The sequence below is a fragment of the Pseudorca crassidens genome, chromosome 1 (genome assembly GCF_039906515.1).
Source record: "Pseudorca crassidens isolate mPseCra1 chromosome 1, mPseCra1.hap1, whole genome shotgun sequence".
In the NCBI taxonomy this organism is placed as follows: Eukaryota; Metazoa; Chordata; class Mammalia; order Artiodactyla; family Delphinidae; genus Pseudorca; species Pseudorca crassidens.
Genome location: NC_090296.1, coordinates 192,100,884 through 192,126,699, shown reverse-complemented (window position 1 = coordinate 192,126,699; position 25,816 = coordinate 192,100,884). Strand labels below are relative to the sequence as shown.

The 25,816-nt window shown below is 40.7% G+C and overlaps 1 protein-coding gene across 2 annotated transcripts in view; it reads left to right on the top strand.

The window, feature by feature from the left end:
• The window catches only part of ITGA8 (integrin subunit alpha 8), a 184,060-nt gene extending 158,659 nt beyond the window's left edge, over positions 1–25,401 (top strand). Inside the window, exons 28-30 of one of the 2 annotated variants that reach the window (XM_067703950.1) lie at positions 5,330–5,431; positions 20,725–20,847; positions 22,590–25,401. In XM_067703950.1, the coding sequence (XP_067560051.1) occupies positions 5,330–5,431; positions 20,725–20,847; positions 22,590–22,676 (312 nt within the window). In that variant the 3' untranslated portion in view covers positions 22,677–25,401. Of the gene's footprint in view, positions 1–5,329; positions 5,432–9,649; positions 10,050–20,724; positions 20,848–22,589 lie in introns of those variants that run through there. The other variant, XM_067703955.1, reaches the window with a different exon arrangement.
• The last annotated feature ends 415 nt before the right edge of the window (positions 25,402–25,816 follow it).

Sequence of the window (25,816 nt, the reverse complement as noted above, 5' to 3'; positions counted from 1 at the left end):
CTTAATTTGGGATGACTGGTTGTCTATTCAGGTATTCCACAGATGCAGGGTATATCAAGTTGATTGTGGAGCTTTAATCCGCTGCTTCTGAGGCTGCTGGGAGAGATTTCCCTTTCTCTTCTTTGTTCTCACAGCTCCCAGGGGCTCAGCTTTGGATTTAGCCCCGCCTGTGCGTGTAGGTCGCTGGAGGGCATCTGTTCTTTGCTCAGACAGGACGGGGTTAAAGGAGCCGCTGATTCGGAGGCTCTGGCTCACTCAGGCCCGGGGGTAGGGAGGGGCACGGAGTGTGGGGCGGGCCTGCGGCGGCAGAGGCCGGCGAGACGTTGCAGCCTGAGGCGCGCCTGTGCGTTCTCCCGGGGGAGTTGTCCCTGGATCCCGGGACCCTGGCAGTGGCGGGCTGCACAGGCTCCCCGGAAGGGCGTGTGGCTAGTGACCTGTGTTCGCACACAGGCCTCCCGGTGGCGGCAGCAGCGGCCCTAGCGTCTCATGTCTGTCTCTGGGCTCCGCACTTTTAGCCGCGGCTCGCGCCCGTCCCTGGAGCTCTCTCAAGCAGCGTTCTTAATCCCCTCTCCTCGTGCACCAGGAAACAAAGAGGGACGTAAAAGTCTCTTGCCTCTTCGGCAGTTCCAGACTTGCCCCGGACTCTCTCCCGGCCAGCCGCGGTGCACTAACGCCCTGCAGGCTGTGTTCACGCCGCCAACCTCAGTCCTCTCCCGGCGCTCCGACAAAAGCCGGAGCCTCAGCTCCCAGTCCCGCCCGCCCCGGCGGGCGAGCAGACAAGCCTCTCGGCTGGTGAGTGCCGGTCGGCCCGATCCTCTGCGCTGGAATCTGTCCGCTTTGCCCTCCGCACCCCTGTTGCTGTGCTCTCCTCCGCGGCTCCCAAGCTCCCCCACTCCGCCTCCCGAAGCCTCCACCCGCGAAGGGTCTTCCTAGTGTGTGGACACTTTTCCTCCTTCACAGCTCTCTCCCGCTGGTGCAGGACCCGTCCCTATCCTTTTGTCTCTGTTTAGTTTTTTCTTTTGCCCTACCCAGGTACGTGGGGGGTTTCTTGCCTTTTGGGAGGTCTGAGGTCTTCTGCCAGCGTTCAGTAGATGCTCTGTAGGAGTTGTTCCATGCGTAGATGTATTTCTGGTGTATCTGTGGGGAGGAACGTGATCTCCGCGTCTTACTCTTCCGCCATCTTCCCGGAAGTCCCCTGGAAGTCTTTAATAGTTTTGTCACACAACCCAGCAGGAGGCAAACATTTTCTGCCTTCCTAATCCGGGAGAGAAAGTTTACGATTCTCGGCTGATGTGATCTGCGGCATTGTGTTTGGCTTTGCCCACAGGGTAAACACGCACACTGGCCTTTAATTCTACACGATGATCTGTGCTGTGACTGTTGCTTGAAAGAGCAACCTCTTTAACAGCTTAAAGTTTGACCAGTAACTGTTTTAAGTTTTGTTGTCCCACAACGCCTTGTTTCTGGGAGATACTGAGTATTTAAACACAGGCTTTATAAAATGGGTGTGTGGTTTAAAAATAATTCTTGAGAAGGAATTTAGCAGCGGGGGAGCTCTTCATGGTCCCAGCCACCCTCACTAGGTCTTTCACCAACTTAAAAGCCTCACTCTCCACTCCATTTGTTCCCAGCTCTGTAACTTTTATTAGTACCATGACCGTAAGCCAATCTTTGTGCACTAGTACGTAATAGAGGCAGGTGGTGGGCTGCCAACCACAGTTTAAATGATGTGGCAATGACAGAGGGATAGGGCATTTTCTGAGGATTAATAGCTAGCTGGGGCATGTGGAGGGTTCAAGATATTGTCAAGGGATATTAACTCCAGCTGCTTTTTTAATCCTAAATTGCCTACAATATGGCAGTGATGGCTATTACAGCAGTAGATTGCCACGCAGAAGAAGAGATGATTTTTTAACATTAGAATAATATTATAGTTATGTAAAGAGCACTGCTGAAAGCATTCAACTTTGAACATGGAATCAATAAAAGGACTGTGCTCATGAATTAAACGCTTACCTGTACCAGGTTTTTGACTTACAGACACAGGACTCGTGTATCTTTGATGCTGACCTAGATCAGAGCTTAATAGCTCATATTTCCCATTCCGTGGAGCTTCAGAGCATCTTAGAAAAATGAAAAAAAAAATGCATTTTTCTACTGAAAAGGGTGGAAGAAACATTGCTTTTGGAGAATAATTTAAAATAAAGAATAGATCAATCTATGAGTTGTATTATTTACAGTCTATTTGCCTACCACCAGATTTGTTCAGGTCCCAGACTGTGTCCATTTGCATCGCTGAATTAGCTAACGGAGGTGAGAGTGTGTCCATAGCCCCTTATCATGATCGGCAGCCCTCATTGTATGTCACTACCTTCTCTTACAACTTCCTGAACTTCCTAATCTCATTTATGGGGGAAGAGGTCCAATTCAATAATTGACAAAATTAAACCTTTTATAAGGTGCTATCAAATGGGTGGATATAGGATAGGAGGGTCATCAGATAACCCAGCCATCTGATGTGTTCATTCACCATCCATTCATGCTGTCACTCAGGCAGGACTGATGAAGCCCTTCCAGGCATAGTGTTCCAGGTGCTGTGGAAGGTATAAGCCTTATTATATTCCACGCGCTATGCCTTCCAGTTTTGGGTAATCTTGTCGGGGAAGAAAATAATCAAGAAAGATAAAAAACTAAACAACAATGTGGAAATTCCAAACAATATAGGGCAACTATAGTTTCATCGCAGACTTCCTGAATCACAATCTGTGAACCTGATCCCAGGTGTTTCTGAGGTTCAGCAAAGCACAGTGTTTTGTGAACCAAGGAAAATGACGGTAAATATGGGTGATGAATGGAAAATGTGAGGAAGATTCAAAATGGCCAAGAGTAGAGGGATTAAAGGAAAGTGAGAGAAAATCCCCTCAGAGAAACATGTTTCTCCACATTCGAGACTTCAAATCCCATATCTCTCTTTTTTTAAAATTTTTATTGGAGTATAGCTGATTTACAATGTTGTGTTAGTTTTGGGTATACAGCAAAGTGAATCGGTTATACACATGCATATATTCACTCTTTAAGAGTGAATATATTCACTCTTTTCCCATATACGTCATTACAGAATATTGAGTAAGAGTTCCCTGTGCTATCCAGTAGGACCTTATTAGTTATCTATTTTATACATAGTAGTGCGTATGTGTCAATCCCAATCTCCAATTTATCCTTCCCCCACTCCTTTACTCCCTGGTAACCATAGTTTGTTTTCTACATCTGTGACTCTATTTCTGCTTTGTAATTAAGTTCATTTGTTATTCATTAAGAAACTTCCATGTTCATAAATGCAGAATCATGTAGGACAAAAACTTTCCATCTAGAGTTGATTCGGAGATAGAGTTCTCTCATGATTTGTTTCCCAAAGGTATGACTTCAAGAGCAAGGGAATTATTTTCTATCAGTGTTTTTTAATTGAACTTGGAGACTAAAGAAAACTTGTTCTTTGAAGGTTTGGGATCCTGGACACACATTTGAATATGTTATTATAACCCTTATGCACAGAATCTCATTACCAGAATTTGTCATGTTTCTTCTATCAGCCATGGTATTAAGGAAAGTAGATTTAAATCAAGTACACACAAGATTTTGTGAGCAAAGATTTCCACAATTTAAAAAACACTTCTCACACAAACAAAAATCCAGCTTTCAGTTAAAATGGAAATGCCAGGAGACAAGAGAACACAGGAAGAATAACGACGAAAAAAGAATTTTTCCAAATGAACAAAGTTGCTTACCCTATAATGTCAGGATAGAAAAAACAAAAAAGCCAAAGAAGTAGTGACTTTAAGTATATATAAAAGTTTTGCATACTCTAGCCTGTCCTCAGCACGTAGAAGAAATGGGGTTTATTGAAGGGAGAAAAAATTGAACCACAGGGGAAAAATAAATTTGTAAAAATATTGAAATTATTACAATGCAACCTGTTGGATTGGCCTCAAGAAACCCAACATTGGATTATAGATGGTGAAGTGCTAGTAAATGTTTAATAAACCACTTTCTGGAGGGGAAAAAACTCTGAAATGTAACATTTGCTGATTCCCATGGTGTAACTGTTCCTGCCATGGTCAGTTTCAAGCTGCCAACAGGGCATCACCGAATACAGAGTTGGGAAGAGATGCAGAGCAGCACACCATCATATAGTATTTCCCCTACAGATACAATAGACTTAAATAATATCAAGAGCATAGATAATAGTAAAATGCAATAAAATTATTGCTAAGTACTGAGTTTAGAGTGTTTATTACCTTTTTAAAAATATAATTTACTAACGTTTATGTATATATAACTTGTTTTAATAATGGCTCTATTTAACAACAGGTACTCAAAATTCTTGAAATTTTAACATTCTGCTCTCCAGCGCCATTATGAGCCAGCTACAGCCCACCCCTGGATAGATCTCATCACTGTCTCAAGCTAAACGGAGGAGAACCACAGGAGCTTAAGTTCTCAGAATGGTTTTCCTTGAGTTACTCTTAAATACTTTCCCTTGACCTTAATCAACAGTTAATATGAGAACCGATTAAACAAAAAGAACTTGCTGAAAAGTTCTGTCAAAAACACTGTATGGTTCTAGGTGAGTGGTTCTTAACCAGGGGGATTTTGCTCTGCAGAGGACACTGGCAGTAATTAGAGACATTTTCAATTGTTACAACTGGATGAGGGGTGCTACTGGCATCTAGTGGGTAGATGCCATGGAAGCTGCTAAACATCCTACAGTGCACAGGACAGTTCCTTAACCAACCCAAAATCCTAATAGCGCCATGACTGAGAGATCTGTTCAGGGTCTTCTGTATAAGATGAAATGTGATTAATTTCTTTGTAACTTAGCAGCAGTCTCTCTCCTAAAATATTTCCTTCTCTCAGATAACAAGAATTTGTAACCCACGATGTCTCCCTGTTATGTTCTAATGGCACTTGTGCTTACTCCTTTTAGGAACTCTGCTTTTCTGTTTTTATTTTAACCTTATTATGCCAACTCTTTTGTTCACAAGATGAATTACCTTTAGAAATAAGAAGATGAATGGTTGGTTGGATAGATAGTGAATGGGTGATGGGTGGGTGGATGGGTGGATGATGGACAGAAGGTGGATGGGGAGATGATGAATGGATCATGAATGGATGGATGGATGCGGAAAAAGTAAAGAGAGAAAAGGAAGAGAGAAGGAAGCAGGAAATTTTGCTTTGGAAATGGACAACATGAAAAACAACCGGTTGGCTGCCAATATAACTTTTAAAAGCTTTACATGGACTATACTTAACTAAATGTTTCTAATTTCAGAGGAAAAATGATCCCTATTCTCTTGCATCCCTGGTGTCCTTTGAAGTTAAGAAGATGCCTTATAAAGACCAGCCAGCCAAACTCCCTGAAGGCAGCATAGCAGTGAGTATCTTAAAATATATTAGGTACAAATCATTTTATTGAAATTAGTTTTTAAATCACTATTTTGCTTGTGGTAGGTTTACATGCTTATTACAGTGGCTTGAGAAAAGTTTCCCGCTTCAGATCACTATTTTCTTATTTCAGTCTGGAAATTCCTTAGTGTTATTTGATCAAATTTTTAAACCTTCATTGTAAACTTCTACCCCTCTCCCACAAAATTCAGGACTAATACCATTTTTTTAATTAGGCTCTTTTGTTTGAAAGAAGTCCAGATAGTCGTGATCATCAGAATGAAGTCATACCGATTGTAATTTTAAAGACAGCCTGGTGGGCTTCCCTGGTGGCGCAGTGGTTGGGAGTCTGCCTGCCGATGCAGGGGACACGGGTTCGTGCCCCGGTCCGGCAAGATCCCACATGCCGCGGAGCGGCTGGGCCCGTGAGCCATGGCCGCTGAGCCTGCGCGTCCGGAGCCTGTGCTCCGCAATGGGAGAGGCCACAACAGTGAGAGGCCCGTGTACCCCCCACCAAAAAAAAAAAAAAAGACAGCCTGGTGAGTGAGGGATGAGGGAGACTCTCTTCCTTAGGGACAGTTGCCACAGACCAGCTACAGGAACAGTCATCTTTCCTTTCTAAGCAAAGACCAGTAATATCTGGGGGAAGAAAGAAGTACACTCTGAGCTTCATTTGAATGAAACAGGTTTTCAATTGAGGCTATTAAACATTACTGACAGCCACATATCTGTCACAGCACAACTGCTGGCAACCTGGCAAGGCCATGCAGAGCAGAGGGGAGAACAGATGACGGGGGATGAACAGGCACGGTCACCAAAACTCTGCCTTTAACGGTGACAGTGACCACAGTCAGGGCTCCAGGAAACAATGTTAACATGTAAACCTCATCTCTTGGTCATGCCATAGAAACCTGCAACCTCGACTTGGATTCTGGTCCCCAGGTCCTTGTTACTCAAAATGTGTTTTGCAGACCAGCAGTATCAGCAGTACCTAAGAAACTGTTAGAAATTCAGAAACAGGCCTCACTCCAGACCTGCTGAGTCAGAATCTGCCTTTTATCAAAACCATCAGGGCAGCAGGTACCCTGTCATGTTTGAGAAGCACTGCTTCGGACGGTGTAAAAGTCGATACTCTCGTAATTGCTCTTCAGCCTAGGTCTTTAAAAGGTAACTAATACTTACTCTTTCTAGCCTAATCTACTTTTTATAATTTAAATTCATCCCTTGATGAGTGATTTTCAACCCTGAGTATGCAAAGAATCACCGTCCACGTGACTTTAAGGTTTATACGTGCTCAGAGCCCATCTGAAACATCAGGATTGAGTGAGTCGGGTGGAGCTCTGCCACTGCGCTTTGAAAGCTCTACAAGTGATGATTCTGCAGTGAAGCTAGGATTGGGAACCTCTAACACAGGCAGGCAGCATCGAAGAAAATCCACAGATTTCAAAACAGCTTCTCCTGGCCTTCACCCTGGATCCACCCTGCTCTAAGTGGAAACCTTCTGGAAATCACTCTACGTACTTTGCTGAGGCTGTTAACCACATTGACCTCAAAGTATTGTTAAGAAGATTATTTAAATTATGTATAAAAAGCTCTAGCTTTGTACCTAAAACGAGTTAAGTCTCAGGTCTCAATAATAGCAACCCCCCCAAAATGTCTTACCTTCTCCAGCAAAGTCCAGGATGTCCAACAGGAAACATCCATGAATTCACACAGTCAAAATATTTCAGTAAACTTTGGTGGCATTTAAAGCAAATACTGCCACATCTTTCTTCACTTAGCTTGCCTCTGTTTCTCTTACGAGATGTCTGCTGGAGTTTGGATTTATGTTCAACCTAGAAAACAGAGGCTTTGGGTTTTTAATATAGAATGCTCATCCAAGGAGGTTCAAAGGCTTGTAACTCTAAGGGAGATAAATCTGGGTCCTTTGTCTTCTCTGAGCACATGCTCCATAACAGAAACATATGTGACAGTCAATTCCATCAACAGGATTGCATCTTTCTGTCCTGGCCACAGGTGCCAGCCTGCTGTTCTCAACTCATCTCAAAAGATCCACAAAATGATCAGATACATGCTTCCCCCGTCCCTACCACCCTTGTTCCTGCATCTTTTAAAAAGTCTTGTTATCTGATGTAGATGATTTACTGCACCATTTATGTAAAGGTTATGGGAAAACTTCTTAGGTCTCCCAATCCCTGACTGACTGAAGGAGATGTTGCCAGTAGGAATTTAGCTGTGCCCTACAGGCTTGATTTGAGAGGACTGTGCTTAGAGCTGTTTCTTAGAGCGTGTTCTCAAAAATCCTGTCATCCTTATCTTGAAAAGGACCCAGCAGAAGGGAATTGCTTTCTGGTGGTAGAATCAGTTGGACTAGGTGGTTGAAGGATCATCAGAGCTCCAGTCCATACTCTGCCACTGGGGAAAGCATCTCAGTTCCTTCTTTGGTAATAAGACAAAAATATTTGCTTGTTTTACTAGGCCCTTGGGTGCCATGAGGAGTCTATCTGTGCTTCCTTTTCAACATGATCATAATGCAATCATTTCTTGAACCCTAGATAAACTTTCTGTATTGAAGAAAATAATAATCCCCACTTGCTACTGGCACAGTGTCTGCGTTTGTAACAAATGAACTCTCCGTGCCAGGTGACACTTGTCGTGTTCAGAGGCAAGGAAAAGGTTGCATGATGTAAAGGGGATATGACTAAATGCTGAATCATTACAGCGCAGAAGAAAAAAAAATCATTCAGTTATTTGAGCACTTTTTTTGCCTATTCATAAACTTTGGCATTTGTGTGTCATGTGACTAAGCCGAATAATTTACATCTAGAAGAGGATATAATGGTGTAACTCCAAAGGCAGTTATTATAAAATATTTCAGTAAAATCCTTAATTAAGAACTCACACATCAACTATGAGTCCATTTGACTCTTTGAGTTGTTAGCAAAACTCCAGAATCTTAAAATGGATCTCTACATGAAACAATTGTCTGGAGTTCAAACTTATCACAGGACTTCTTTTCTCATAGGAGCTATTTGAATGTTGTTGAAAGGTATGTTCAGCTGGTCCACTTCATGTTATTATTTTGTTCTAAATGGCACTCTAGGTAGGGTGTCTTGGTACATTTATATAAAACATTCTTGTGACCCCACTGAAGTATGTTTACACAAGATTTTGTCATACATAAATACAGACATCAACATTAATCACCATTGCAAATACGACAGAGCTTTTTCCTTCTACCTTGGTATTTTGTCAAAATATACAAAAACATATCATAAATGTCAACGATAAAATGTAGGCATATTAAAGACTTATTTATGGTCTTTCCAACATAATAAAGAACAACAAGATTTACAACACGATAAAGGTAAGATTAAATGTTCCCTACTTAGCATCGCTTTAAGAACATCTAAACCACTTACAGTTCATGGATCCCCCTTCCTAAAATTGCAGACAGTTATATTAAGTGGATTGTTAAAATTTTATACTAATTCTTTAAATAGCCATAGGTTCTTGATACATTAAAAAAAAAGAAAAACAGTTTGTTAATTAGTTGGCATGTAACTGAATTTTTCTCCCTATGTTTTAAGTACTCAAGTTACTCAATGTGACTCTTTCTTAAAGCAGTTGATATATGTAGTCAAAAACCCATGTTCTTAAAGTAAAGCTTTAGTCCTAAATACACCCCACTGTCCACCTTGGGACCACCTTCTTGATAAATGAATCTAATAAAGAGGGACTTGGGTAATCTGGCTCAACACACCATTGTGTGAGATTATACAAAAGTTCTCAAGCTGTGCAGTTCAATATGGTAGCCACTCACCACATTACCATGGATGGTGAGGCCCCCAGATGTGGGTGGAGTGACTGAAGAACTGAACTAGTAGTTTTACTTCATTTTATCTCACTTAAATGTAAACCTTAAAACTGTAGCAGTATAAGATATTTTTTCCATTAAACGCAGCTTTATTTTTGGGGTAAGACTACATTTTACTTTAACCAATAAAAATCCAGCAGTTGTCACTTGCTGCAAGTGTAAAATAAACACTGGGTTTTGGAGACTTAGTAAAAAAAAAAAGAAAGAATATTTTTATATCAATTACATGTTTATATAATTTATATCAATTACATGATAATTTTGATATTTAGGGTCAAATTAAATATATTATTAAAATTAATGCCCCATGTTTCTTTTTACTCTTTTTAGATGTGATGACTATAAAATTTAAATGACATACATGGCTTGCATTATGTTTCTATTGGAGACCACTGATCTACACCAGAGTTATAGAGTGTTCCAGCTTGGAGCTGTTGATAATACCAACAGAGCTTCAGAGAACATAGGCTGTTTAATAAATCTTATTCAAAATGAATGAAAAATTCTTACTGTAAATTGGTGTTAAGTCATTAGGAACTCTAGAAATTAAGACCTACTTTTCTTATTTCTTATCCAATGGATAATCTAAGCTTCTTGTGAGCTTGTCAAAATGAGCTACCAAACATAAATATTAGAAATAACAAAGTTTGCGTATTTTTCAACATTTTATTTCGTGGCCAAGCTTCTTCCAAACCATCCTAGGGTTTCCACAGGACTATGACAAATTTAAATAAACGCTGGTCCCATAAAAGTGATCAATTAAGTCTTTTCTCTTAAGCTTGCCTGTAGGGTTCAAGTTTCTCGTCTACACAGAGTATTGAGTCTCAGGAAAGCTTGGCTTTACCTGTTTCCACTTGCAGATGAAATGCCCTGTTGCCATTTACAGACCTGAATATGTCACCTAACTCCCTAATCAATGTGTTCTCAGAAAGACCTGGATGACTCTCCCAATGACATGTTACCTTTGACTAATCCACCCTGTTCTAGCAGCAGCCGTCTAAATCCTCAGCCCTGGAAATCCGAGGAAGTGCTCTGGGGCACTACTGTTGTTCTGTATTTCTACTGTCTCTAGTGTAACAACTTCTGGACTAGGCAGTGAAAAACCTGGATAAGCTTAGGGAACCACCAGGGGCGACGGAAGGTCGCTGCACCTGCACCCGGTTTAGATAGAGATCGGGCAGCCTCCGTGCCACATACAAGTCCTAAAGGCAGCAGGCGAGGACAGCAGAATGCAGGCTGGGGGCAAAGTCACTGAGTTTGCCTTCCTTTAAATCACTATGTCTTTTCCCCTTAGTTAATTACAGATGGTGAACGTACATGACATGCATAATCCTTCCATTGAAAGTGCTCAGAGAAAGAGTATGAAATGGTATTTTTCAAATGAACATAATGTTACCAGGAGCAGACTGGCAAAAGTTTTGGTGATGAGAATTTCAGATTTTGGAACAGATAAGGACATCAGTGATCATCTTCTCTGAGACTGTTTTAAGACTGTTGTCAGACTCTTTGGAAGCAAATGCAAACAGAAAGCCAGCAGATTTTGTAATTATACCTTGTAAAGCTGTTTTCTGCTTCTAGACACCCTAATAAGCATACCCTGTTCAATTTAATGGGGTATTAAATGGGGTATTTTATTTGTACTTTTCCATCACTTCTGCAAAAAAAACCTTCAAATATCATTATTAGATCTTTGTGAGTGACCTCTTCTGCTTGTTTCCACAGGTAGACCATGGCGGGGGGTGGGGTTTCGTTTTTTCTTTTAATTTTTATTGGAGCATAGGTGATTTACAACGTTAGTTTCTGCTGTACAGCAAAGTGAATCAGTTATACATATACATATATCCACTTTTTTTTTAGATTCTTTTCCCATATAGGCCATTACAAGAGCATTGAGTAGAGTTCCCTGTGCTATACAATAGGTCCTTATTAGTTACCTATTTTATATATAGTAGTATGCATATGTCAACCCCAATCTCCCAATTTATCCCTCCCCCCTTTCCACCCTGGTAACCATAAGATTGTTTTTTTACATCTGTGATTCTATTTCTGTTTTGTAAATAAGTTCATTTGTACCATTTTTTAAGGTTCTACATATAAGCAATATCATATGATATTTCTCTTTCTGTGTCTGACTTATTTCACTGAGTTTGACAATCTCCAGGTCCATCCATGTTGCTGCAAATGGCATTATTTCGTTCTTTTTTATGGGTGAGAAATATTTCATTGTATATATGTACCATATCTTCTTTATCCATTCATCTCTCGATGGACATTTAGGTTGCTTCCATGTCCTGGCTATTGTAAATACATAGTGCTGCAGTGAACATTGGGATGCATGTATCTTTTTGAATTATGGTTTTCTCCGAATATATGCCCAGGAGTGGGATTGCTGGATCATACAGTAGCTCTATTTTTAGTTTCTTAAGGAACCTCCATACTGTTCTCCATAGTGGCTGTACCAATTTACATTCCCACCAACACTGTAAAAGGGTTCTCTTTTCTCCACACCTTTTCCAGCATTTATTTTTTGTAGATTTTTTGATGATTGCCATTCTGACTAGTGTGAGGTGATACTTCGTTGTACTTTTGATTTGCATTTCTCTAATAATTAGTGATGTTGAGCATCTTTTCACGTGACTTTTGGCCATCTGTATGCCGACAGACTAGTTTTATAGATAAGACATTGAAGCCTGCAATAGCCAAGTGGCAAAGAAACTCAGCAAAAACTCAGCAGCTATTCTCTCATTCCATTTCTTTTTATTAAACCAACAATTTGAACAGACCATCAGCCCTTATTTCAACTCCTTTAGCTTAGCGTTTTTTTAACTTACAAAATTAGAACTGTTTCCTATGTTAAAATGAAACATTGGGAGGTGACTTCAGATATTAATTAGGTAAATCAGAAGAGGGAACATGGAAAAGTATTGTTGCCTGTGTTCCTGTAAATTATCTATTAGTAAATTTTGGTGATCTCTAACACATGCACAAAATACAGACCAAAACTACGTTGTTTCCTTAGTGGACTTAGAGCTTAGGGGGAAGAAACATTTACAAGAAACCTCAGAATTGTCCATGGCATCAGATTTTCTATCTCCTAGGTCACTGTAACTGGCTTATGAGTGCATGACCACTACTACCCTTTGTAGTTCCAAAATTCTGAAATTCTCATTCTGAAAACTGTATCATAAGGCAAAAGTGATGCGGCAGCTCACATGCTGGGAAAGTTGGTGCAGGGCGCAGGAAGAAGGAGGTTTGCGCTGTTTTGACTTTGTTGGAGTCAAGCCTCAACTGTGACTGTGGCCCCTCCTGCTCCCACCAGCTCTCCTTCAGCTTCTCCCGGTTCAGGAGAAAGAGGGTGTATGTTATCGTGCTCAGCTGCTGAGAGAGAAAGAAAGCAACAATAATGGCAGATGGATGCTGCAGCCGTGTGGCTGACAGGGTCTTGGTGCTCCAGCTGGGTGTCAGGCCTGAGCCTCTAAGGTGGGAGAGCCGAGTTCAGGACACTGGTCCACTAGAGACCTCCTGGCCCCACGTAATATCAATTGGCAAGAGCTCTCCCAGAGATCTCAATGTCAACGCTAAGACCCAGCTCCACTTAACAACCAGCAAACTCCGGTGCTGGACACCCCATTCCAAACAACTAGCAAGACAGGAACACAACCGCACCCATTAGCAGAGAGGCTGCCTAAAATCATACTAAGTTCATAGGCAGCCCAAAACACACCACCAGGCACAGTCCGGCCCACCAGAAAGACAAGATCCAGCCTCATCCACCAGAACACAGGCACCACACCCCTCCAACAGGAAGCCTACAAAACCCACTGAACCAACCTTACCCACCTGGGGCAGACACCAAAATCAACGGGAACTACGAACCTGCAGCCTGCAAAAAGGAGACCCCAAACACAGTAAGATAAGCAAAATGAGAAGACAGAGAAGTACGCAGAAGATGAAGGAGCAAGGGAAAAACCCACCAGACCAAACAAATGAAGAGGAAATAGGCAGTCTACCTGAAAAAGAATTCAGAGTAATGATAGTAAAGATGATCCAAAATCCTGGAAACAGAATGGAGAAAATACAAGAAACGTTTAACAAGGACCTAGAAGAACTAAAGAGCAAACAAACAATGATGAACAGCACAATAAATGAAATTAAAAATTCTCTAGAAGGATTCAATAGCAGAATAACTGAGGAAGAAGAACAGATAAGTGACCTGGAAGATAAAATAGTGGAAATGACTACCACAGAGCAGAATAAAGAAAAAAGAATGAAAAGAATTGAGGACAATCTCAGAGACCTCTGGGACAACATTAAACACACCAACATTCGAATTATAGGGGTCCCAGAAGAAGAAGAGAAAAAGAAAGGGACTGAGAAAATATTTGAAGAGATTATAGTTCAAAAAACTTCCCTAATAAGGGAAAGGAAATAATCAAGTCCAGGAAACGCAGAGAGTCCCATACAAGATAAATACAAGGAGAAACATGCCAAGACACATATTAATCAAGCTATCAAAAATTAAGGGAAAATTAAGGGAAAAGCAACAAATAATATACAAGGGAATCCCCATAAGATTAACAGCTGATCTTTCAGCAAAAACTCTGCAAGCCAGAAGGAAGTGGCAGGACATATTCGAAGTGATGAAAGGGTTAGGGTTAGGGTTAGGGTTACTCTACCAAGATTACTCTACCCAACAAGGATGTCATTCAGATTCAATGGAGAAATTAGAACCTTTACAGACAAGCAAAAGCTAAGAGAATTCAGCACCACCAAAACAGCTTTACAAAAAAATGTTACAGGAACTTCTCTAAGCAGGAAACACAAGAGAAGGAAAAGACTTATAAAAACAAACCCAAAACAATTAAGAAAATGGTAATAGGAACATACATATTGATAATTACCTCAAATGTAAATGGATTAAACACTCAATCAAAAGACACAGAATGGCTGAATGGATACAAAAAAAAGACACATATATATGCTGTCTACAAAAAACCCACTTCAGACCAAGGGACACATACAGACTGAAAGTGAAGGGATGGAAAAAGATATTCCATGCAAATGGAAATCAAAAGAAAGCTGGAGAAGCAATTCTCATATCAGACAAAATACTTTAAAGTAACGGCTATCACAAGACACAAAGAAGGACACTACATAATGATCAAGGGATCAATCCAAGAAGAAGATAGGGCAATTGTAAATATTTATGTGCCCAACATAACAGCACCTCAATACAATAAGGCAAATGCTAACAGCCATAAAAGGGGAAATCGACAGTAACACAATCATGGTAGAGGACTTCAACAGCCCACTTTCACCAATGGACAGATCATCCAAAATGAAAGTAAATAAGGAAACACAAGCTTTAAATGATACATTAAACAAGATGGACTTAATTGATATTTATAGGACATTCCATCCAAACACAACAGAATACACTTTCCTCTCAAGTGCTCATGAAACATTCTCCAGGAGAGATCATATTTGGGTCACAAATCAAGCCTTGGTAAATTTAAGAAAATTGAAATCATATCAAGTATCTTTTCCGATCACAATGCTATGAGACTAGATATCAATTACAAGAAAAAAACAAACACATAGAAGCTAAACAATATGCTACTAAATAACCAAGAGATCACTGAAGAAATCAAAGAGGAAATCAGAAAATACCTAGAAACAAATGACAATGAAAACACGATGACCCAAAACCTATGGGATGCAGCAAAAGCAGTTCTAAGAGGGAAGTTTATAGCAATACAATCCTACCTCAAGAAACATCTCAAATGAACAACCTAACCTTACATCTAATGCATTTAGATAAAAAAGAACCAAAAAAACCCCAAAATTAGCAGAAGGAAAGAAATCATAAAGATCGGATCAGAAGTAAATTAAAAATCGTATGAGGAAACAATAACAAAGATCAGTAAAACTAATAGCTGTTTCTTTGAGAAGATAAACAAAGCTGATAAACCATTAGCCAGACTCATCAAGAAAAAAAGGGAGAAGACTCAAATCAACAGAATTAGAAATGAAAAAGGAGAAGTAACAACTGATACTGCAGAAATACAAAGGATCATGAGAGATTACTACAAGAAGCTCTATGCCAATAAAATGGACAACCTGGAAGAAATGGACAATTTGTTAGAAAAGCACAACCTTCCGAAACTGAACCAGGAAGAAATAGAAAATGTAAAGAGACGAATCACAAGCACTGAAATTGAAACTGTGATTAAAAATCTTCCAACTGGGCTTCCCTGGTGGTGAAGTGGTTAAGAGTCCACCTGCCGATGCAGGGGACACGGGTTCATGCCCCGGTCTGGGAAGACCCCACATGCCGTGGAGTGGCTAGGCCCGTGAGCCATGGCTGCTGAGCCTGCACGTCTGGAGCCTATTCTCCACAACGGGAGAGGCCACAACAGTGAGAGGCCCGTGTACCGCAAAAAAAAAAAAAAAAAATCTTCCAACTAACAAAAGCCCAGGGCTAGGTGGGTTCACAGGCGAATTCTATCAAACATTTAGAGAAGAGCTAACACCTATCCTTCTCAAACTCTTCCAAAATATAGCAGAGGGAGGAACACTTCCAATCTCATTCTACGAAGCCACCATCACCCTGATACCAAAACCAAAGATGTCACAAAAAAAGAAAGCTACAGGCCAATATCACTGATGAACATACATGCAAAAATCCTCCACAAAATACTAGCAAACAGAATCCAACAGCACATTAATCCAAACAATCATACACCATGATCAAGTGGGGTTTATCCCAGGAATGCAGGGATTCTTCGGTACACGCAAATCAATGTGATACGCCATATTAACAAATTGAAGGATAAAAACCATATGATCATCTCAATAGATGCAGAAAAAGCTTTTGACAAAATTCAGCACCCATTTATGATTAAAAAAAACTCTCCAGAAAGTAGGCATAGAGGGAACCGACCTCAACATAATAAAGGCCATATATGACCAACCCACAGCCAACATCATTCTCAATGGTGAAAAAGTGAAACCATTTCCACTAAGATCAGCAACAAGACAAGGTTGCGTACTCACCATCATTATTCAACATAGGTTTAGAAGTTTTAGCCACAGCCATCAGAGAAGAAAAAGAAATAAAAGGGATACAAATTGGAAAAGAAGAAGTAAAACTGTCACTGTTTGCAGATGACATGATACCATACACAGAGAATCCTAAAGATGCTACCAGAAAACTACCAGAGCTAGTCAATGAATTTGGTAAAGTAACAGGACACAAAATTAATGCACAGAAATCTCTTGCATTCCTATACACTAATGATGAAAAATCTGAAAGAGAAATTAAGGAAACACTCTCATTTACCACTGCAACAAAAAGAATAAAATACCTAAGAATAAACCTACCTAAGGATACAAAAGACCTGTATGCAGAAAACTATAAGACACTGATGAAAGAAATTAAAGATGATACAAAAAGATGGAGAGATATACCATGTTCTTGGATTGGAAGAATCAACATTGTGAAAATGACTCTACTACCCAAAGCAATCTACAGATTCAATACAATCCCTGTCAAACTACCAATGGCATTTTTCACAGAACTAGAACAAAAGATTTCACAATTTGTATGGAAACACAAAAGACTCTGAATAGCCAAAGCAATACTGAAAAAGAAAAACGGAGCTGGAGGAGTCAGACTCCCTGACCTCAGATTATACTACAAAGCTACAGTAACCAAGACAGTATGGGACTGGCACAAAAACAAATATAGATCAATGGAACAGGATAGAAAGCCCAGAGATAAACCCATGCACATATGGTCACCTTATCATTGATAAAGGAGGCAAGAATATACAATGGAGAAAAGACAGCATCTTCAATACATAGTGCTGGGAAAATGGGACAGCTACATGTAACAGAATGAAATTAGAACACTCCCTAACACCATACACAAAAATAAACTCAAAATGGATTAAAGACCTAAATGTAAGGCCAGACACTATCAAACTGTTAGAGGAAAACATAGGCAGAACAGTCTATGATGTAAATCACAGTAAGATCCTTTTTGACCCACCTCCTAGAGAAAAGGAAATAAAAACAAAAATAAACAAATAGGACTTAATGAAACTTAAAAGCTTTTGCACAATAAAGGAAACCATAAACAAGACAAAAAGACAACCCTCAGAATGGGAGAAAATATTTGCAAATGAAGCAACTGACAAAGGATTAATCTCCAAAATATACAAGCAGCTCATGCAGCTCAATATCAAAAAAAACAAACAACCCAATCCAAAAATGGGCAGAAGACCTAAATAGACATTTCTCCAAAGAAGATATACAGATTGCCAACAAACACATGAAATGATGCTCAACATCACTAATCATTAGAGAAATGCACATCAAAACTACAATGAGGTATCCCCTCACACCAGTCAGAATGGCCATCATCAAAAAATCTACAAAGAATAAATCCTGGAGAGGGTGTGGAGAAAAGGGAACCCTCTTGCACTGTTGGTGGGAATTTAAATTGCTACAGCCACTATGGAGGTTCCTTAAAAAACTAAATAGAACTACCATATGACCCAGAAATCCCACTACTGGGCATATACCCTGAGAAAACCATAATTCAAAAAGAGTCATGTACCACAATGTTCATTGCAGCTCTATTTACAATAGCCAGGACATGGAAGCAACCTAAGTGTCCATCGACAGATGAATGGATAAAGAAGATGTGGTACACATATACAATGGAATATTACTCAGCCATAAAAAGAAATGAAATTGAGTTGTTTGTAGTGAGGTGGATGGACCTACAATCTGTCATACAGAGTGAAGTAAGTCAGAAAGAGAAAAGCAAATACCATATGCTAGCACATATATATGGAACCTAAAAAAAAAGTAAAAAATGGTTCTGAAGAACCTAGGGGAGGACAGGAATAAAGATGCAGACACAGAGAATGAACTTGAGGACACGGGGAGCAGGAAGGGTAAGCTGGGACAAAGTGAGAGAGTGGCATGGACACATATACACTACCAAATGTAAAATAGATAGCTAGTGGGAAGCAGCTGCATAGCACAGGGAGATCAGCTCAGTGCTTTGTGACCCCCTAGAGGGGTGGGATAGGAAGGGTGGGAGGGAGACACAAGAGGGAGGGGATATGGAGATATATGTATACATAGAGCTGATTCACTTTGCCATACAGCAGAAACTAACACACCATTGTAAAGCAATTATACTCCAATAAAGATGTTAAAAAAAAAACAAACTGTATCGGTGTGCCTCCAGTAATATTAGGGTTATTTTAAGTTATCATTTCATGCCCTTTCTCTGAGCACCTTAAGATGCAGGATTGAGCACTGATTTCATACATTATCAGATGTAATTCACCAAGGAAAAGGGATATAAAGAGAAACTGTCTGGTCCCCAACTGGTTTGTGGAACCATAACCATGCAGAGGATCACTTCAGAGTAAATTACTGGAATGGAGATGTTTGAGTCCTTGCAATGCATTTCTTCAAAATTGGTACCATGTGTCCCGTCCTCAAACTGTGTCAAGTACGGTGAGTGTGATCCCTCTGTGGTCATGGAACGTTGCTATTATGGAACCCTCTTATCGATGCTCTGGATGAATAGGGGCAACACCGGCCAGGGAAGCTAACAGGTAAAGGAGGAAGGTACAAAGGTGAGTAGGTTATGCTAGGCTTTCTCTCACTGAGAGCATCTGTCAAGTCCCCAGCATTCCTCACCACGTGGAATCTCTAGCAGTTTCACCACCATCAGTGTCGTTGTTCAGCCTGGATGTAAATGATACTTGGGGCTGGAGAATCAAGTGAATAAGTCATCAGTACGTGTGTGGCACAAGGGACGTGGACCAGGATGCAGGAGCAATAAAAACCTTGACAGGCTAAGAAGAGCACAGGCAGAATGCTCAAATCTAGTTAAGAAGGTGGAAGGAAAGATGTGAGCAGAGGGACTTCCCTGGTGGTCCCGTGGGTAAGACTCCACGCTCCCAGTGCAGGGGGCCTGGGTTTGATCCCTGGGCAGGGAACTAGATCCCGCATGCCGCAACTAAGACCAGGCACAGCCAAAATAAATAAATAAATAATAAAAACAAATCAATAAATATTAAAAAAAAAAAAAAAAAAGACGTGAGCAGAGGCAGGACCCAGCACTAGGGCACAGGCTCTGAAAACACCCATGTTTCCAGCCAGGGGAAGCACCAGAACCACCACCCCACCCTGAGTTCACCCGCACCTCCTGGTGGGGTAGGGAAGTGTGGCCTAGAGTTTCTGCATGTGGGTCAGGACGAGACTCAGGATCCTTCCAACCAACACAGTTAAAACCAGGAGCACATGAACCAGTTCAACTGAGGCGATGCTCACTTCTCTCTAAAACCAGATAGGCCTGCTTTGATGAATAACATTTTAGATCCAAGAATATTTTTCTTTCTCTTTTCTTTGACAGCAGGTGTGTCAAAGCAGCAGGGCTGGGTCTCTCCTTGGTTTTTTTGGGAGTCTCCAGAGGCAGAGGTCCCCAGCACATAGGCTATAGTAGAGCTGCTTCTTCCCACGTGGGGAGGCAGGGGTGGGTCGCACACATGGAGCGTGCAGTCCTGCTGGGAAGGTCTCATTTTTCGTCGAAGTTCCCTTGCAACAGTGGGGAATTCAGTGAGGCCCAACAGCAACTGAAAATTGGATTTAAGACCGAAGGCAGCTCCAATACATCGGGACAATTAGCATTCATGTCACTGACTACAGTTACTTTCATAAAATGTGAGTTACTTTCATAAAATGCATCATGGCCTTACATGACTGTGATTACTAGAGCAATGATGGGCTCTTTCTTGGTAGAGCACAGAGCCTAGGGCTAAAGACGCAGTGACACTAATTAGATCTGTGGATCACTTAGTCCCCTGGGACTCAATTTTCTCATCTGTAAAATCAGGAATTAGGTGATGTCTATCCTTCTTGCACTCCAGCAGTCCATGGTTGTTTGCAAGCTCACCTCTCAGTGAGGTGAGCCCAGTTCTGTGGAGAAACGTGTGGGCAGACTTGGCTTTTTGTAGGGTTTACTTTTAGCCATTTTTTGCCGTGAAAGGTCCAACCCAATTTAAGGTAACTCCTTTCCACCTTGTTGGTTCCTGGTCCACCTCAATTCTATTCTAGGGTTTCTGGGTTGGTATAAGCCAAACACCCACCAAGTGTCTGTAACTGGACTTGCACCTAACCTGGGAGGCCTGAGAATGTGCCAATTTTTAAGATGCCATGTTCGAGTGCTGTAAACCATCAAATCTCCCCTGGGGTGATTTCAATTATTGCATGGATCCTTTCAGAAGTACTCCCCCCAGTATTATATTGGTAATTACTGCTCTATTTCACCCAGTAGTTTTCACGTTAGAGCTCATTTCTTTTATGTTCCGTTCCAGATTAAAACATCGGTTATTTGGGCAACCCCAAATGTTTCCTTCTCGATCCCGTTATGGGTAATAATACTAGCAATACTTCTTGGATTACTGGTTCTGGCCATTTTAACCTTGGCTTTATGGAAGGTAAGTTTATTTGCTTTCTTTTCCTTTTTCAGTAGAGAGGCCACGGAGAGGATTTAAAAGGATATACCTAGGATTTTAAAAGACAAGGCTAGAGGCATGATTTGGGAATTTCCAACATAGGGACATGAAGGGAAAATGGTCTTGTTTCCTTTGGCAAACTTAGTATGCTTGTGGAAGTGACATTTAAGAAGATTGAGGGTGTTTATTGCTGCTTTTATCTTGTAATTTCTTGTAAATAAATGTAAAGAGAGTTGGACTTTATTAACTAAGACCTGTGATCTTCTTTCCAATATGCTTGGAGTGATCATGTTATGATGAAGACTTCTTTTTCTTATTTAATTAATCGAGATCTTAAGCTTTTTGTTGACACAATCCTATCAGCAATACTTTGAGAGTTTTCTTTATAAGCACTACACGGATGCAATTAATATAGTAATTAATTATTACATGGGCTTTCAATGACACCACATAGATCATGCATGTTCTAATATTCTCAGACTTGCTTTTTTCATCTTGCCAACTAGTCCATCCCATTAAGAAGCCTTAACTTACTCTTTCATGTGTTTTGCTGACGTTTCTACTAAAAGTCTACAATGTGAGTTAATTTCTGGTCCCCAAACCACAGTACTGCCAAGTTTCACAGAGCTTTCCATTCCAAAATAGAAACAATGTCACAGTGACATGACTGTGAAAGTAATTAATCCAGTCACATCTTAGTTAATCGCTATTGTTGGCATTCTCCAAAATCATAGTGTATTTTTATTTTGAAACATGAGGCATGCTTAATAAACTGAGAAAACCTTGCCTTTTGAGTTAAATAATGGCTTTCCTGATCATTATCAGCTGTTTTATGCCATCCTGAGCCCACAAGGGTCTATTGCACAGTCTACCTTTACAAATAGACTTTCATGTTAGTCTGTTATTTATAGAAACTTTATGTCCATAAATGATGCAACGATACATAGCAATTGATAGAATATTGCACTAGTCCTACAAAGGAAAGATGACTCAATGGTTATAAGTCAAACCCAACAAATTGGGCTTCCAACCTAAGAAACAAGAATTAAGGTTCTAGGTTCCTAGGAAAAGTTATATTCTCCTAGACCAAGTACTCCTTTGAAATTCAGGAGAATGAAAATTCTATAATAACCTCTTCCCCGAGTTGCTGATTGATTTTCGGAGTCACGAAGATGTTCTGGGATTGAAATAAAGGACCCATATACTGTATGGGTCCTCCATATACTGTATACAGTATACAGTATATTCCTCCATATACTGTATGTTCCACCAAGTGCAGAGAGATAGACAAGCGTCTCCTCACTTCTTCCTTCAGTCCATCCCAAGGTAGCCCACAGTCCACTTCAGGATTCTGCCAGCCCTGGCTGGCAGTTCACATTGCTGCTGGCTCCAGAAAACATGTCAAAAGCAGAGAGGGACTCCTTGGGCCAGGTTGCTGTAACCCCAGAAAAATATACGAGGTCCATAAGCGGTTTATATAAAATGAACATTCTCCCACCACCATGGACATGGCAGGAAGGACACAGATGCTCTGCGTAGGCAATGAATTCCTCTCTGCAGGTAAAGAACACACTGCTATCACCTCGTAATTTGGAGAATTGAGCAGATTATATTCTCAGAGCACCAAGTTCCTTAGACAACAAATAAAGGGAAAACTCTTAGAATGAGGACTTTCACAAATTCTCAGGATGACCTGACTTGCTAGCCTGTTTCTCTCTTTGTAGTGCGGATTCTTTGACCGAGCAAGACCCCCCCAGGATGATATGAATGACAGGGAACAGCTGACCAATGAGAAAACCCCTGAGGCGTGAAAAGGAAAACCAAAGACCAAACGAACTCCGACACTGGTCCAGTTCAAAGAAAAGAAGGATCAGGAAGGTTCAGCCAAGGTTTTCCTCTACCTGCCAGTGTCCTAAGAATTGGAAAGGCCATGGTATCACCTTGTCTACACTGTGCTTTAGAAAAGCTGCCTCGGATCCCAGTGACCCTTTTCCGGAAGGAAGCATCCTTGACGCTGCAGAAACAATGGACAATCGCGGAAGATGTCTTTGGCTTGAGTCCTTCCGTATTTGGCAGACACTTTGAAATGGGTATGGGAACATGAGGTTGCTTTCCAGATAAATCCAACTGAAGTCTCAAAGATGCAATGTCTGAATTAGGATAGACTTTAGAAGGTGAACTAGGACCAAACCTTCCGACACTACTGTATCCAACGGAATATTTGACACCTCCCTCTGGAAAAGAAACATTTCTAATGACGTTACTGCTCAGGGAGACCAACCTATGCTGTTGGGACTGTGAAAGTACTTTGGAAACGGCAAAGATCATCTTTGTAAGTGAGGATAACGATTTATTTATTTATTTTCCATGGCTCTAGGCTGATACTCTAGAGGATTTGGAAATTAAGATTTGGTTCGCTGGTTTTCAAAATCACTCACTAGATTTCCTTCCGAGATATCCAGTTTGTGTATAATATATCATTTAGCAGAACTTAGTCAGGATTTAGACAGCGTTAAAGAAAAGCAAACTGGTATTCGAAGACCGTTTCACTCAACACCTTGCTGCCTTCTACCTGAAATTACTTTTATTCACACTTCCAGGGCCTCACATCTGCTTAATTTAGCTTTGCAAAAAGTTGCATTTGTATTTCCTTTTACAAAAAAAAAAATAATAATAATCTTTCCATTGACTTAATTAGCAATATACAAATTTCCAGGGACTCTTGACCCTAGGTGGTGCTTAAAAGTAATGGTAAAATTTCTAGAATCCATTAATAAAAAAGCAATTTAATAATTTGGGTAAACATATTATTTTTAATATCTACAAGAGGCAATGCCAACATTTAGCTTGGTATTAAACATCTATTTTTTTCTACTACACCTCAAACTTATATTCACAGAAAAGACATGTTAAACATAAATAGGAGGAAACGTAAAGTTAGGCAGATGTGAGATGAACCTAGAAAACATGTTCCTAGGGATTTTATTTAGAATTGCCTATTCCCACTTTACTATTCATTTTTACTGCTAATCTTTATAGTACATGACTTTGGAAAATAATTTTTACTTAAGCTATTTTCCCACTGTCTTTAATTTAACCATCACAGAAACTTCATGTTTAAAACTCTTGTAAATAATCCATAATCATGTGTAACAGTATCATTTTTCAAGTAAAATTGACCAGCCAAATTTATATAGTCTGCCCAAGTTTGTATCCTTTTTATGATAATGAAAAACTATTATGAAGAGATGCTGAACAAATTTTATAGTTATGTGCAATATTTTATAGACCTATGTATCAAAAGCATGTTTACACTGGCATTAGTTATTTTTAAAATTAATATCCTGAATATTAAGTATGATAGAACCAGCAGACCCAAATCCTTAAGTTTATGAAGCAGTTGGAAAATTTATATCCCTATTTCAATAATCACACTTGATTTGAAAGATGAGCCAGACTCACAGACACTAAATTTTCGGTCATGACTTAACCTGGAGAGGAGCCATTTGGTTACAGCTGCACAACTTCTTTGGAAACCAAACGAAAGGCACATGGACGAACACACTGAACAGTTTGTATTCTGTCCGCTTGTGAGTTAAATTCTGTCACAGTAGTGGTTTCAAGCTGTCAGGAACCCAAGTCTGGCTCCCAGTGTGTGTGGCTCACTGGGTGAGAACTGCACATGTTTCAAAGAGTTGGAGGGTCCCACACCAGCCTCAGGGGGTCTTAGGTGTTAGTTGTCTGGGTGGAATTGGTCGTACAGGGAGGTGGTCGTTTCTGTAAGATGATTGGAGGGATGTCTCTCCAATCATATCACAGAGATGGGTCTCTCTTCCCCCAAATAAAGCCCTAAATCTTCTCGTCATGCCTGACTTCTGGCTAAGAGAGAATAAAAGATCCCTGAGAAAACACACCTATTGCCTTTTAAGCTAACCTGTGCGAAGGAACTCTTAGGTCTGGGACCCTATGAGCCAGGGCGTACAGACACCTGGAGGAGACTCGAGGTGCCAGGGGCAAGGCTGGATCCAGAACAGAGCAGGTATGAGGACTTCAGAGGCAAGCTCCAGGCTCACATCTCAGCCAAGAGTGGTCCCCGTCTAGAAGGACAGGCGCTGCCACCTGCAGGCAGTTCACAGACGGCCATCAACGTACACTGAGGTCAGGTGCGTTCTTGAGCATCCCCTCGCATGGAGAATATCCTACCAGTGCACTGAGTGAATCTGCTTCTCATCATGTAAAGCCAATCACTTTCATCATTCATAATGTGCCGTGCTTCTCTTAGAATCTATCTATATTTTAGATATGCCTTTTGAAATACTTGCAGCTAGCTTTCAAGAATGGGAAAAAAAAATGGGCAAATCAAGTTTTATAAACTTGAAGATTTTTATACACTAAGTAAACAACATGGACCAGTCGCCACTGAAGCCCCACTCTTTGAACTCAACTCTTGCTTTATTTAAATACACGTGTAGATATCTGTGAAGATTTTCATGTACCTATTTACCTTGTCACTAATAAAATTAAAAATTAAAGACATGATGACATATTTGTGGTTTGTTTCACAAGCAACATAAAGCTTTCCCACAATGGCAGACATCAAAGGTTTCTGTCTTTATGCCTTCATTCATTCATTCATTCATTCATTCATTTATTTTTGGCTGCGTTGGGTCTTCGTTGCTGTGTGGGCTTTCTCTAGTTGAGGCGAGCAGGAGCTGCTCCCCGTTGCGGTGCACAGGCTTCTCATGGCGGTGGCCTCTTCTGTGGCAGAGTATGGGCTCCAGGGGCACAGGCTTCAGTAGTTGTGGCACATGGGCTCAGTAGTTGTGGCACACAGGCTCAGAAGTTGTGACTCGTGGGCTCTAGGGTGCAGGCTCAGTAGTTGTGGTGCACGGGCTCAGTAGTTGCTCCGCGGCATGTGGGATCTTCCCGGACCAGAGCTCAAATCCATGTC